The sequence below is a fragment of the Thunnus thynnus genome, chromosome 10 (assembly GCF_963924715.1).
Source record: "Thunnus thynnus chromosome 10, fThuThy2.1, whole genome shotgun sequence".
Lineage (NCBI taxonomy): Eukaryota > Metazoa > Chordata > Actinopteri > Scombriformes > Scombridae > Thunnus > Thunnus thynnus.
Genome location: NC_089526.1, coordinates 13,610,238 through 13,624,598, shown reverse-complemented (window position 1 = coordinate 13,624,598; position 14,361 = coordinate 13,610,238). Strand labels below are relative to the sequence as shown.

Here is a 14,361-nt window from a genome sequence, read left to right as displayed (position 1 = left end):
GTGTCTGTGTCTTGCTGGTGAAAGGTGCACCTGTGTGAAATTGAGAACCCTCAGGACCTTCCCAACCTGGAGTTCCCCTTCAATGTGAGAAAAGGTCGCCCTCTCCTGGTAGCAGTGAAGATATTGCGTCCAGACGCCTCCAAGAATGCCAGGTTTGTTAACATCATACACAGCTGAGCCTGAACTCAAACTTCAGTGTGGTTCTCAGTTTTTGTTTCTGCATTTACAGCATATATCCCCTTCTCTCCTCTCTCCTGTGTTTTGTGTGTGAGTCCTTCTGGTCAGGGAATTTCTGGAATATCAGGGAATGTTTAGAGGTGTATGACACACATAGGAGTCAGGAAATTTGATAAACCTCCTTGAGAAGTCATATCATTAAATTATTAAAAACTGGTGGAAACTGGGAATTTACCATTTAATATTTTTTTTCAGCTTTAGATGAAACTATAAAATCTGCTGAAATATTACTTTTCAGGTTCAGGTTGATCTCTACAGGCCAGAATGTAGACTCCAACACAAACTCAGAGCAGCCAGCCTTCACATACCATATCAACTTATAAATTTCTTATAGCCAATGTGTTAAGGAAGCAATTACCTGATATCACTTACATATCCAGCAGAAGCAGAGCAGAGATTCTTTTTCTCACATTTTAGCCCTGCATTTTTGTCCCCGAGCTCCTCAGAAAAATACCTGTGGCCTCTGTGGTTTTCTCGATGTTTGACTCACTTCACCAGCCACTTGTTTACTTTGGCTCTCTGCCCCTTTTGCGCTGGTCAGGTGAAATCAGCGTGTGTGGGGGGTTTGGTGAGAGCCAGAGCAACACAAACATATCGACCAGCAAAACAGATCAATGAGGTGAAAACTGGAGACTGTGGAATCAGTAACCCTCTCACTTCACAGGGAGTAGTTTGATTTAAATATTTATAAAATGCACCATGGGGACAAAATATTGAAGAGATTTATTTACAGACCAGAATGGAGCCCAAGATCAACATCTGTCACTCTTTACCTCTTCTTTGCTTTACCTCCTCCTCCAAATCCACCAGTTTTCTCTTCTATACATCCCCTCCAACTCTCTGACACATCTCACTCTTCCCTCTCACCGTGGTAGGAATGACTTCCTGAAAGAGGTTAAGATCCTGTCTCGCCTGAAAGACCCGAACATCATCCGACTTCTGGGAGTGTGTGTGAGTAGTGACCCCCTCTGCATGGTCACAGAGTACATGGAATGTGGAGACTTGAACCAGTACTTGTCCCACCGAGTGCTTCTGGACAAATCTGGACCTTCACACAACACCCCGACCATCAGGTAACACATGCAGACAAATGTACACAAACTAAAATACACACACACACACACACACACAATTTTGATTTATTTACGATTCCTTTCATGTGTGATCTTTGCCTCCAGCTACCCGGCTCTCATTTCCATGGCCAGCCAGATTGCGTCAGGAATGAAGTTCCTCTCCTCCCTCAACTTTGTGCACCGGGATCTGGCCACACGCAACTGCCTGGTTGGGGGTGAGAGGGGTGAGAGCGGAGGGGATCCGAGCGGCGAGCGTCATATCAAGATAGCTGACTTTGGCATGAGCAGGAATCTGTACGCTGGAGACTACTACAGGATCCAAGGCAGAGCTGTGCTGCCAATACGCTGGATGGCCTGGGAGTGCATACTCATGGTGAGAGGACAGAAATTAGTGTGTTTGTGCATCTGATGGTGTGCGATGGTGGGAAAATCTGCAAAAATCTGAAAATGATGAATCCCTGATAATTACTTTATATACACAAACATAAAATAAATCCAGTTAACCTGTAATCCTTCGCCCACAGTGAACAATTTGCCATTTTATGATAATTCAGCTGTTGATGATAATGATAACATGAATACTGATGGAGATGGGTTTGCGTGTGTTCAAAGGGTAAGTTCACCACAGCCAGCGATGTGTGGGCGTTCGGGGTCACTCTGTGGGAGATGCTGAGCGTTTGTCAGGAGCAGCCGTACTCAAACCTGACAGATGAACAAGTGATTGACAACGCTGGGGAGTTCTTCAGAGACCAGGGCAGACAGGTACAACACACACACACACTGATGTAGGGGCATACAGAAGCCCATGTTCTTGTTTCTCGTGTAGACATAGTGTACAATCTAAATTATGATTCATTAGATATTTTGTTAAGATGTACTGAAGCTCAGATGATGGACAGTATATCTAAATAAGAGAAGAGGCTTTCAGTGTCACTCATTCTCAGTCACTTATTCAAGTAATAACTGTGCTCATTAAGGCTGTTCTTGACTGTCTGATGTTTTCTTGTACTGGGCTTTTGTTGGGTTTCATCATGTAATTTATGCCACTGAAAGTGAAGCAGCAACCAGAAAACAAACTACATAAGACAGACTGTGTGGTGACTCATGATACCAGAGACCCACTGGCAGCTGGTCCACACCCACTGCTCTTATTAAGCTGTTTGAGCAGTTAGTAATTATATAGATAAATACAGCCAGATCACAAACATTTCAAATTTTATCCCACACATACATATTCACATATTTCTTTTAATGTCTTAAGAGTCACTAAAGTCAATAACACAGTATTCTGAAAGACCAACAACTAGTGAAATTTTAAATTTCAGTAATAATTTGATGTTTAAGTTATTGTTTAATTTGAATTCCCAGATTTACAAACTAATGTGTTGGCCTAAAGGCTTTTATCATGGCATAGCAGAGATTTCTGGCACGTCAAATGCTCCCAAGGTGGAGAAAGAAACAAGTCTGAAGAGGTCAAGACATCTGACCCTAATGAAGGCCACAAGCTGAAACGCGTTGATCTCATTATAAAGTTGTTCTTTACACTACATATGTTTCTGGATTCTTGATCCCTTTATCATGGCATGAAAGAGGTGACCACAAAGTATGAAAAAGGAAGCTGTACCACTAATCCCGGCCTCTGTGTGTCTTCGTCCCTTTCTCCCCTCCAGGTGTATCTGAGCAAGCCGGCTGTGTGTCCTCAGGGTCTCTACGAGCTCATGTTGAGCTGCTGGAACAGAGACTGCAAGCTCCGCCCGTCCTTTGGCTACATCCACTCCTTTCTCACCGAGGACGCCATGAACATGGTGTAATGATGCAAAGACCGAATATAAGAAACACAAGAAGAAAGGCGACGTTAAGAGCGGAAACGTCTTGCACGTTCATGCATCCTCGCTACAAGCGAGGGAGGAGTCTGAATCGGTTTGGTGGAGGTGCTGCACAGCAGGAGCAGATGAGGAGGGAGAGTGGGTTGCTCGCTTTCATATTTTGTACTTCTTGGGTGGATGGGGCTGAGATGCCGCTGGTTCGGTTTTTTTTCCAAGTCAGACCCCAAAACCAAACTAACCCCCAGCTTTAGATAGGTAACAGATCGAGCTACATTTCACAGTGGTTGGTGGTGGGTGCAGTCTGCATAGGAACTTTCTCTCTTCTCAGATACTTAACATACAGGGAGAGTTTGTGTGACAAGTGGTAAGTGCAGTAGAGTTAAGGTAACAGGACGTTGCGGAAGCTAAACAACTTTGACCATAGAGAACTAGAAAATGTACAATTTTGAAGTGACATGACTTTGTCAACTCAACATCTCAAATACATGCTGGGTAACAGCTGAAGGTGCTTATGCGGTGTTGTGGCTGAGCAGTGCACCTACAGTACAGAGACAAACTGCACACAAGGATTGTTGTCTTAGTATTTATGGTATGTACAGCCTACTGTGCACATTTAAAGCCATGTGTTTCAGTAAAATTACTCCCAGCTTCAGCCCCAGTGGCCCATCTCAGAAACAAAAAAATGTTAATTCACTCAAAGTCTACAAAAAGATCTTAACGATGGCTTACTCAGCTAACTAGAACCTGAGTGACAGCAGATCTTGCTGTTTTTTGACCCTTTATTGATCCTCTTTTTGAGCCCCACAGCCTTACACAGTGACCCACATCCACAATTGTAACTTTTAAGTGGACTAATGTGAAATGGTGCGGACCAGACAACAGCAGCCCCCTTTCTGCCCTCAACCACCGACCCCCATCAAAAAAGTTCAAGAAGATTTTGAGCCACAGAGAAAAAGAACTGTATCCCTTGTGCCTAATGGACTTCTCTGAGGAAACAGGCACAGAAGAGGAGATTCTGCTGCTGCCGATGAGATTTGACCCACAAACTGGAACGGCTTTTCCAGGCAGAGACATTGCTGCCAGTGAGGGCAGTGGACGGGACATCTTCAGATGTGCCTGCTCAGGTGTTTTGGCAATTTTTTTGTATCTGGCTGTGACCCAGATGCAAAGTATAGATGAAAAATTCCACAACCAGCTGCACTTTAAATCCTACATGCGTATCCCCGGCCATGATGAAATCCTTCTCTGTGAGGGGCCTGATATGATTCCTGTCAAGGTGGATTTTAATGCATTTCACTCGCAGTGATTTCAGATATTTGACAAGGGAGATCAACATGCATCACAGATGTATTTAAGACACAGTCTGTCTGCCTTTTCAAAATCCTCTCCTACAAGGCATCGCCAAACCATTGGATGTAAAATATTATTTAAAAAAAAAAAATGGAATGGCACCATTTCATCTCATTTTAAGCGTATGACAAACTTTGTTCTGAAACTTTCAGTGTGCTCAGACATGTTTACTCATCGAATAATCTGTTTCTGCTTATCCAAATGCATTGCTGTATTTTAAAAACACAGTCATGGCATTGCTCAAACAGGGAATGCTGGGAGTCCTGATTTTTGTGTGAATGTCAGCATCAATCTCTGCATTATCCCACATTAGTACCTTAAGCTGACTGCGGTAGTATCAGTGGATCTACCTTACTGATTGTATAGCACTGTAAATCAGTCCTGACATGATCAAGATTATCAAGTAATACATGTTTACTGATTGCAAATGGTTGTGCCATTTGAGTCATTTTTGATACACTGTAGTTCAACTAAACCCATATTTTTCTATATACTGTATGTACTTAGACACTCCTTGATGTCTGATTTCGTCCTTTTGTCTTTGAAGCTGAACGTAATAGTATGTACATATTTTAAGGACAGAATTGTAATATCCTTTACTAATATATGGAAAGCTCTTTGTTACATTTGGGGTCTTCTGTATCTCTGTAGAATGCTTGCTACCTTGATGCTATTGTAATTCATTGTGTTGTCTATTTTTGTAGATGTTTTAATAAAGTTAACCTTTTCAGTTAAATGAACGTGTGCTCCACAGTGTATTATATCAGTCACCTGAATGACTGAAGAACAGACAGCAACAAGTTTCAGTAATTAAACCATATTTTTATTGTCTGCATTAACTTTTCACTACAGATACCTACGTGTTGAATATTTAACACTAGCAAGAAACTTTCACACTTATAACTATGTTAACTTAAAAAAGGACAGATATGCAACAACACAATTTTCATAAGAAAGGTAAAAGATTAGTCCCAAAGAAAATACGAAAGGAGTAGAGACACATTTGGCTTTCATCTACAGCATGGCTTATGATCAGTTGGATATAGGAAATGTTCCCTGACAGAGTTGCAATAGGCTTAAGAGAGAAGTTGGATAGAAGTTCAAACTTCTATCAAACTAGAAGTTAGATAGTTGAGGAGTTTCTTAACCAGGCACTTGGCGGTAACAAGATGTATAAGGCTTGGCAACTGGCAAACTTTGGACTGATAGTGAAGAGGATGAAAAAAAAGAGAGGCAGCCTGTGAGGTCCTGATAAGAAGTCTTTCAAAACCTCCCGTATCTACAAGTTATAAAATGAGCCAAAATCTACAATACACAGCATCATAAGATCATGTATAGTTAGTACAACAAATGTTGGTTTATGTCAGTTTAAACTTCAGGCAGCAAGCACATCAAAGTTTGGTTAGTTTGTGATGTTACTTCTTCACTCTTGACATATAAAAGCCAAACCTCAAGAAAACACTGCAGCAGAGCCAAAGGCCTACACTTTTTTTCCCACCACAACACACTTTCGTTGCTTTCAACAGGAAACCCTTATACTTTGTTTCCATCGACCACTTCCTTTCCCTTCATTTTGAAACACAAATTAAAAACCTTCCACATGCAGGGCAGCTGATATGATTTTGGGGCTCGATAATGTAGTCAGATAATCTGCAGTGCACTGGCGATTACAACAAGACCTATGAAATAAACTAGCACACCCCCACCTTTGTCTTTTTATAAAGGACTAGCAAACACTATGTGGTGGTGAGAGGTCTCAGCAGCATTTTATGACTTGAAAGGCACAGGAAAAAAAAAACTGACTACAGCCATAAAATTTGTCTATATTAAAAAGTTCTAAAGTGAACGGCAGTTTATTGACACAGTCCCTATGCAGGGAAAATAACGCTGATTACAGCAAGGAAATAAAAAACTTGCATATTGAGGGTTTTATATAAAGCATCAAAGACAAAGGATTTCCTACAAGGACCATCACTGGCTAATAATCATATCCCTTACAGCTGCTACTGCTATCACTCATAGCAGCTAGCACACCAGCACTCATCAGGCACATGACTAGAAACCACATTAATGAGCACTCACATCCCTGGAAGAGGATGGAGGACGATCCAATAGAGACACACTAGGGATAAACATGCATGCACACAAACAATCAGACAGGACTACAGTGTTGAAGTGGTGACACAACAGTGGTTATAGGCCCAAAGAGCAGATATGGAGCTTCTTGTCTGAGTATTGGTGACACATCCTCTCTTTCTCTTCTTAATGCACATGGATGGGACTTCCTGTAGCCTGCGAAGTCATCAAGAGAAATATGAGATTATTATTACTTCATTTCTCAGTCTGATACTTTATCTGTTTATCGCACACAAACTCAAATGCATACTCTAGTGTACCTGAGAGATGTCGATCCCAGTGAGTTTCTCCACAGCGGCAGGCAGCCTGGTCATGATTTCAAGCACCTCTCCAGCCAGCTTGGCCGCTCCCACCTCTGAGCCACCACTGGACACCATGGTGACTTTCTGGGTGGCCGACAGTGGCTTGCTGATCTCTTCTGCCATCTGCAGGACAAGAAAGAACATAATGAACAGGATGTTCTAAAAGGTTCCACGTGAGAACAGATTACTGTAATATTTGAGAAAATGTAAATTCTTCCCACATGAATGATGTGATGGGAACAATATAAAAAGAGCAAAGTGACACAACAATCTGTATAGATAAAAATGGGGTTTAATATGGAAACCTGATCCTTTTCTTGAATTGAATATTTTAATATGTTGAGAGCCACAAGAAGCAAAAGAGGAATTTCTAAGAAAAACAAATGTATTTTTAGAAATCTCTTAATATCAGAAAAATCAAATAAGACCTTAATATTGGTTAATGAAAAAAAAAATAATATAACTCTTCATTAAGGAAGCAGGAGGATGTAGGTGGATGTAAAAAAATAATTTGAAAATATTTTGAGTCATGAAATCAGTAGAGTGGACAAACAATCCTCAAACAATAATCAATGTGACTTAATGTGAATCACAATAATGTGACTCACAATGAAATTGATACCAAGGACCTTCCGTCATGCGGCCCTGCTGATGATAACAGCAAGTCACAAGGATAATAGAAAACTAATACTTTTAAAAATCTATGTAAAGTGAATGGAGCAAAATTAGTTTCATGTGGATTAATAACCAAAAAATATATGAATAAAATGAACACCAAGGGTCCATCATAACGTTATGCTGTGAAGACAACAGCAAGTCTACGGATTAATAAAAAAAACCCACATTGCACAGCTCTATCATCCATCCATCCATCCCATACTGACCAGTGGCAGTTTCTCCAGCAGCATGTCCACCATGGCTCCTTCTTTGTACTGCTTGAAGGCCTCTGCCTTCTTATTCATCTGCTCCGCTTCGGCACGGCCCTTAGCCTCCATGGCAAATGCCTCTGCCTCGCCCCTCATCTATACACACATAAATGTACAGATTTAAGATTACAATAGAAGTGCACAGAACGACAAGCACTAACAGAAGTGACACTCGGTAAAAGGGAAAAGAACGAAAGATACAAATGCAATATGATATCCATTAAATGAGGAAAGGGTGAGCATTTTTAACACTTTTCACAAATAGCAGTAAAAAGTGAGTCAGAAAAGAAGGGAAACATGCTGCAGGACTCACCCTGATGGACTCGGCCTCAGCCTCAGCCTCCATGATGAGCTGCAGGCTGCCAAGAGAGAAGAAAAGACTGAGATCAATCGTACAAATGGACACTCCTGTGGCCGCAAATTGTTCAACTGTAATAACTGATTTTCTTTAGTTTCATTTTATGCCTCTTGATGCGGTTCAGGTTTCGGATACACGTCATTTGATTTTTATGGTTTTCACAGTTATTCAACTCTCATCAGAACTATATAAGACAACAATATTACGCTCTTGCACTCACCGCTGAGCCTCAGCCAGCCTCTCCAGGCGGTATTTCTCTGCTTCTGCAGGCTTCTTGACTTTAGCTTCCAGCTCCTTCTCCTTACGGGTGATCTCCTGCTCCTGCAGCATAATCTGCTGTGTTCGCTCCACCACCTGAACCTGCATCTTCTCCTCCTCAATGCGCTGCTTGGTCTTGGCCACCTGTCGACCGAAGAACAGGAAAAGGGAAATTCCTATATTAATCTAACCGAGCCAAAATTTCACCAGCATAAAAAAATCACTAGAGTACTGTACCTGAAGCTGATAGGCCATTTCTGACTCAGCCTTCTTGGTGTTGACCTCAACATCATAGGCTGCCTTTTTCAGCTCGAAGTCTCTCTGGGATTTTGCCATCTCAATCTCATTCTTGTACTGAGCTGACACCTTCTCCTGCATGGCTTGAGCCTCCTGTATGTACAAAGTGCCAGGACAGGAATAGAGGGATTTAATATTTTTTTTCAAATGTTGGATTATCATAATGATGATAAAGTTATACTGCACAACATAATTGTCACTTCTGTAAGCATTCACACATTGTCTATAGAGGCAAACAGACAAATTAACAGAAATGAAGCAAGAACAAATGATTTTACCCTGATGACAGCATCTCGTTTGTACTGAGCCTCTCCAATTCTGGCATCCTTCTGCACCTGGGCCGTTCTGGCTTTACCCAGTGAATGAAGATAGTCCTAGGAGAGCGAGAGAGACAAGAGAGAGGGGGAATTAGTGACGATTCACCACAAGAAAACACAGGCCAAGCAGTAAAAAGGGGAGGATCATACAAACAAAAACAAGAGATGGCGTGATTACCACAGAAAGCACTTAGGCCTAATTCATCCCTAATGTATGGGGGTTAGGGGTCGGTTGAGTCAGAGACTGTGAGTCAATAGCGATCACTGAAGTGCATTACTCTAACAGAGCAAATCAAACACTAAAAGCTTTTATATGAAAAAGATGCAGGCGTACAGTGACACTACAGCTTCCTGTTGCCTGAATAACTCTGATGTCTTGATTATCACATTTTTGTAATTAGTTGTGGCATAAACAGACATAAAGTACCTGATCGTCATGAACATCTTTGAGCGTGTAGCTGACAACACCAATCCCCATGTTGACCAGGTCAGAGGAAGCGACCTTAAACACCTGCTCTGAGAACTTCTTACGGTCCTGGTAGATCTCCTGCACAAAAAGATACAGTCATTACAGTCACAAGGAACATCAACACTTGGTGGGTAAGTTGGCGTTGATTCATAAAGCCTCTGAACTAACTTTTATGGGAAGGAAATGCCCATTAAAGATATTTCCTGCCTTTTCTTTTATGGGCAGGAAATGCCAAACAAATGCATTTTAATAAGTGTCAGTGCACCAACCTCCACAGTCAAGTGGGCGATGATGGCTCTCTGGTGTCCCTCCAGTGTTTCTAGTGCAATCTGGGCAATCTCAGGCTCAGACTTGCCCATGAACATCTGGCAGGCGGTGGCCAACATCTCCTTGTTCTGTCCCTGGATCTTCACCTGGAAAAAAAAAAAAAAGAGAAAAAAGGTTGCGTGGGTCTAGACCTTTGAATCTGCCCGTGTGACAGAGTTGACTGATTGAAGGCAATAGCTTGGCCAAACAGTAAGCACCACAGTAGAACTATGATACAACATAAAATGATCTCAACAGAGACAGAAATCTAAACATCTTTAAGCCATTTACAATTTAATAAACCCCATGAGTAGTATAAAAATCAACATGCAAAAATATGCAACTTCCTTTACAAAAAAACCAACGAGTCATTTAAATTCTTTATTTATGGGGTGTTCCATTGAACCAGGGTCCACAGTCCAATATTTTTCAAGTGTTATCCATTTACTAACAGAAAATAGCCTTAAAAAACTAAACATGAATGCCGTGGGCTTTGTTTTGATGGGTCATTTTGCTATTGCAAATGCTGTACTAGCCCGAATATAACATAATGTTTTATTCTGAAAATTACAGTTGAAAAAGTGAGAGTTTTCTTTTATTTGAGGACAGGACAATTACATGTTCACAAGGTCAGAGATCATTTCTGAATGAGAGTCTACCACTCCTACAAAGAGTGTTGCATTATGGGTTGCTTGTAGCCTTAATGCTGCTGGGCTAGTGGATGTGTCTAAGTCAGTTTATAGTGAGTCTGTTAGAGTTGGTCCTAAAAGTTTTATTAGCTCAGTTTAACCCGCATGAGTTTCCGAAGGCTCATGTAACCTGTTTTTCTGCCACGAAGGGCATAAATTCATGACGAGTGAAAACAAGTCAAACGCCTCTCCCCACGTCTTTAGTGAAGAAATGGATTGCGGACTGATCTGTCAAGCAGCCAAGAATTCTGTCACAGTGGATGAGGAGCTTAACAAGACAAAAAGACAATCTGAAAAATTGTATATGCTGGAGAAAATCATTTCTGTGCTTCCAACAGCCAGACAGGAGAGAGTGTGACTGATAGACAAGCTCCACAAATGTGCGAATTACGTTCTGCTTTAATGGTAATATTTCACTTTTACGAGAGAAAAGGCTTCAAGGATTAGGACTCTCTTCTCCTTGGATAAATAGTATCTTAGGGAAACTCTCCCAACAGGACAAGTGTGACAGTGTGTTTTTCCAAAGACAGATGTTGGTAAAGGGGGGGTCCTCTTATGTTTGGGCCAATACGGTATCTAGGTTTAGACTAGTTTAACTGTCCTCTGTGCTCTCTACATACTACGTAACTGCTTCCTATCCCTACATACTATAAACCCTCCATTAGTATGCAGGTCACACAGAGAGCACCAGGCCTGTATGTGCAACAGCCTATTTCTGGAGACAGGCGTTTAGATACGAGCTACCTCTCTTCCCAGCCTACAAGAGTCTACACAAAGTATTTCCAATCTATTATAATATCTTTGTTTATGGAAATATACACATATTTAGTAATAGCCCTGTACTATTTAAATCATCCAGTCCTCAAAGCATACCTGTGCAATGCCAGTGACAGAGATGGGGACACCATGGCGAGTGTAGACTTTGTCACTCTTCACATTTAGAGTCAGCGTGTTGAGAGTGATTCTAAAACAAAGGGCATAAAATCTGAATCAGAAAACTTCGTCACAAGGCAATGGAAATTTGTCTTTGCCGTGGCTCACAGAGTACACACAAGATAAAAACATACATGTAGCAAAAATACACACAAAACATCACACAATTATATTACAGAATGTACATGTAATGTTAAAAATGAAAGGAAGGGAGGAATGGATGAAATATAATAGGAGAGAGCGAGAGCAAAAAGCAGAGCAACAGAGACAGACAGGGGAAAGTAAATCAATTATCATCCACAGAGGCCACTCCCCTAAGCTCTTAATATGAGCAGCAGCCCAGTAACAGAACAGATACAGCACACATTTACTTGTTATTGTTAACTGTAACAAATGTGTCTTTTGTTGAAAATGATCTCCCTTCCAACACATCAAATCAGGCAGGTATGTAGTACCTTCAGAATATAGAATAATAGAAATAGAGAATGGAAATGGGATCACCTCTGGATCTGCTGAATACACGGGAAGACAAACACTCTTCCTCCAGCAATCATTAGAGGAGGAGAACGGCCAAAGCCTGGAGGGCGAGAGAGAAGGTCAACATAAACATAACATCACCATGTAGCAACATACAGCTAGTTAACTTTAGTTGGGTCAAGGTCAGCATTCAACTTACAACCCCACATTATAAGAAATGTGAGTAATGCAATTCATCCACAACACCTTTTGTGAAACACATTGAAGCCAATTGACAAAGCCTACAGATTACAGCAAGCTGGGAAATTCCTACTGAACTCTAGCCACATGTGTGACCTCAGCACTCTTTATATTACACCATGATTTGTCCACACAGTGTTACTTATGCAAACCTTAAGGAAAAAGTCTCTTTTTGAAATTGGTTATCCAGCAGCGGGATGTATTGTATTATCAAAGGTATTTTTGCCATCTGACAGATGTCCACTGTCTGCCTGGAAAGATAAAATATTTGCCCAGGGTGATCCAGTCCAATATTTCCACAGATTATACCGAGGCCAAGATGCTGAGTACACAAAAGAAGCTAACTTTACTCCCAACTGACAGCAAGTGTTGCTCAATCGCATCATCACAGCACATGTGATGATTAAATCACTGTCATGACACAGTTTTCTTGCTCTGAAATGAGTCTCCTTTCACAACAATATATTATGACACATTACATTGTAGTACGATGACCTCTGAAAAGCTTGTAACAACATTACAGCATTGTGGAGGCTGGAGGGCTGCCAAACAGGGAATTTTCTGTGTTTCTAAACATCCTGTGCTAGTGAGAAAAAGTATAAAGGCAAGATAAATCAAGCAACTGTCTTACCGGACACCACCATGGCTTCATTGGGTCCACATGTGTAAAACATCTTGATTGCTGCTTTGAGGCTGAAATTTTAAGCAAAATTTTGTCAAAGTCTGAACATTTCAACAGTTAACTGAAATAAAATAATATTATGTATGAAAATATTATGTATGAAAGAAAATGTTTATTTGTGCACAGCTGTTTGTTCAACTTGAAGAATGGGTTCACAATTTTTCAAGTCTGCCTTAAAACAATAGTCACAAGCCCAAATGAACACTGAAATAGGTTTTTCTTGCCATAATCATTCCTCCTGTTCATACTGAGATCCTAAAATCCCTTCCTAACGCACTAACAATGTAAGTGAGGGAGGACAAAATCCACAAGCCTCCTTCTGTGCAAAAATGTATTTAAAATATGAAGCTGCAGCCGCCCAAATTAGTCAGATCAAGTAGATATCTTTCAACATTACAGTCTTTTTAATGCCCAAGTCCCTATTTTTGTTACTATACTTCCACCGCAGCTCAACAGGGACACACTGTCCAAGGAAACACAAAGAGGGGATTTGATGCGAAAAAGACCGTAAATGTGGCAGATATCCATATGACTAACTCAGACTGCTGAAGCCTCATAAAAGCTTCAGATACACTTTGAAATGCATTTTTGCACAAAATGACTGTGCGGACAGTTTGGCCACCATCACTTACATTAAAAGCACATTGGAAGGGGATCTTTTACAGCGAGAAAAACCTCTTTCAGTGTTCATATGGACACCTGACAGACTTGAAAAATTGTGAACCCGTCCTTTAATGACAGCGGCACACACTATTTTCTGGACTTCGGTGCATCTTTAATGCATTTTGAATTGATGCCAATCCCATAAAATAATAACAATAATACATTTTTACATTTAAACATCTCATCTGAAGAGTTAGCTAGAGTTTTTTATTGAAGAAATTGATTATTTGGGTGTAAAGGGAGTCAACATGTATGCTAGCAGGCTACAAGAGACACATGTCTATGTCACTCATTCGTGCTGAAAGACTTAATTAACTTAAGCCTCCACATTTCCCATCAGCTCCATCAGAGCAGTCGGGTCGGTGTAGAGTACGACTCGTTCCCTTTGTGCAAAACCCCACGATATACACTATATTGTTAAATAATAGTTAGAGCTGCAATAAACAACGCGGTCCGACTATCTAACACCGAATAACGGGCTACAAAGTTTGCAGCAAAGCAACTTCAGCAAACGACAGCTAGCATAGCCGTTAGCAGTTAAAAGGAAACGGATTCGTTCAGGAGTAGATAACGCCTATGGAAAAAAAACAGAAGCCAGTGTTTATACTACAGCTATTACCAACGACTAAACGATACAACGAATCAAGTTGGTCATCAACTTACCGATATTCAGTCAACAGAAAAAGCAAGCCCTTTTAAGTATTCAGGGGTTTGTTTTCACGGTCAGGTAAGGAGCCGTTTCCCGTCAGCCGTAAACTGGAATGACAAAAATGTCTGTGTAGCACACAGAAGAAGAAGACCACGCCCATTCAGATTCGGCCT

At 41.0% G+C, this 14,361-nt stretch overlaps 2 protein-coding genes across 6 annotated transcripts in view; one reads left to right on the top strand and one right to left on the bottom strand.

The window, feature by feature from the left end:
- The window catches only part of ddr1 (discoidin domain receptor tyrosine kinase 1), a 40,559-nt gene extending 35,337 nt beyond the window's left edge, over window positions 1-5,222 (top strand). For all 4 annotated transcript variants that reach the window (XM_067601110.1, XM_067601109.1, XM_067601111.1 and 1 more), the window contains 5 exons: window positions 25-152; window positions 1,113-1,310; window positions 1,416-1,683; window positions 1,923-2,072; window positions 2,981-5,222. In XM_067601110.1, coding sequence (XP_067457211.1) covers window positions 25-152; window positions 1,113-1,310; window positions 1,416-1,683; window positions 1,923-2,072; window positions 2,981-3,121 — 885 coding nt within the window. In that variant the 3' untranslated portion in view covers window positions 3,122-5,222. The remainder of the gene's footprint in view (window positions 1-24; window positions 153-1,112; window positions 1,311-1,415; window positions 1,684-1,922; window positions 2,073-2,980) is intronic.
- A 65-nt stretch (window positions 5,223-5,287) lies between these two features.
- On the bottom strand, window positions 5,288-14,361 carry flot1b (flotillin 1b). Of its 2 annotated transcripts, XM_067601106.1 has the most exons (13): window positions 14,203-14,361; window positions 12,826-12,887; window positions 11,979-12,054; window positions 11,418-11,508; window positions 9,819-9,962; window positions 9,508-9,627; window positions 9,042-9,137; window positions 8,704-8,856; window positions 8,429-8,610; window positions 8,164-8,209; window positions 7,809-7,946; window positions 6,883-7,047; window positions 5,288-6,778 (listed from the first exon to the last, which is right to left on the bottom strand). In XM_067601106.1, exons 2-13 carry the CDS (start codon window positions 12,866-12,868, stop codon window positions 6,749-6,751), a joined length of 1,284 nt encoding a protein of 427 aa, XP_067457207.1. In that variant the 5' UTR covers window positions 12,869-12,887; window positions 14,203-14,361; the 3' UTR covers window positions 5,288-6,748. The 2 variants fall into 2 exon arrangements, with proteins under 2 accessions (XP_067457207.1, XP_067457208.1); XM_067601107.1 differs by lacking the exon at window positions 5,288-6,778 and having other exon boundaries at window positions 6,874-7,047.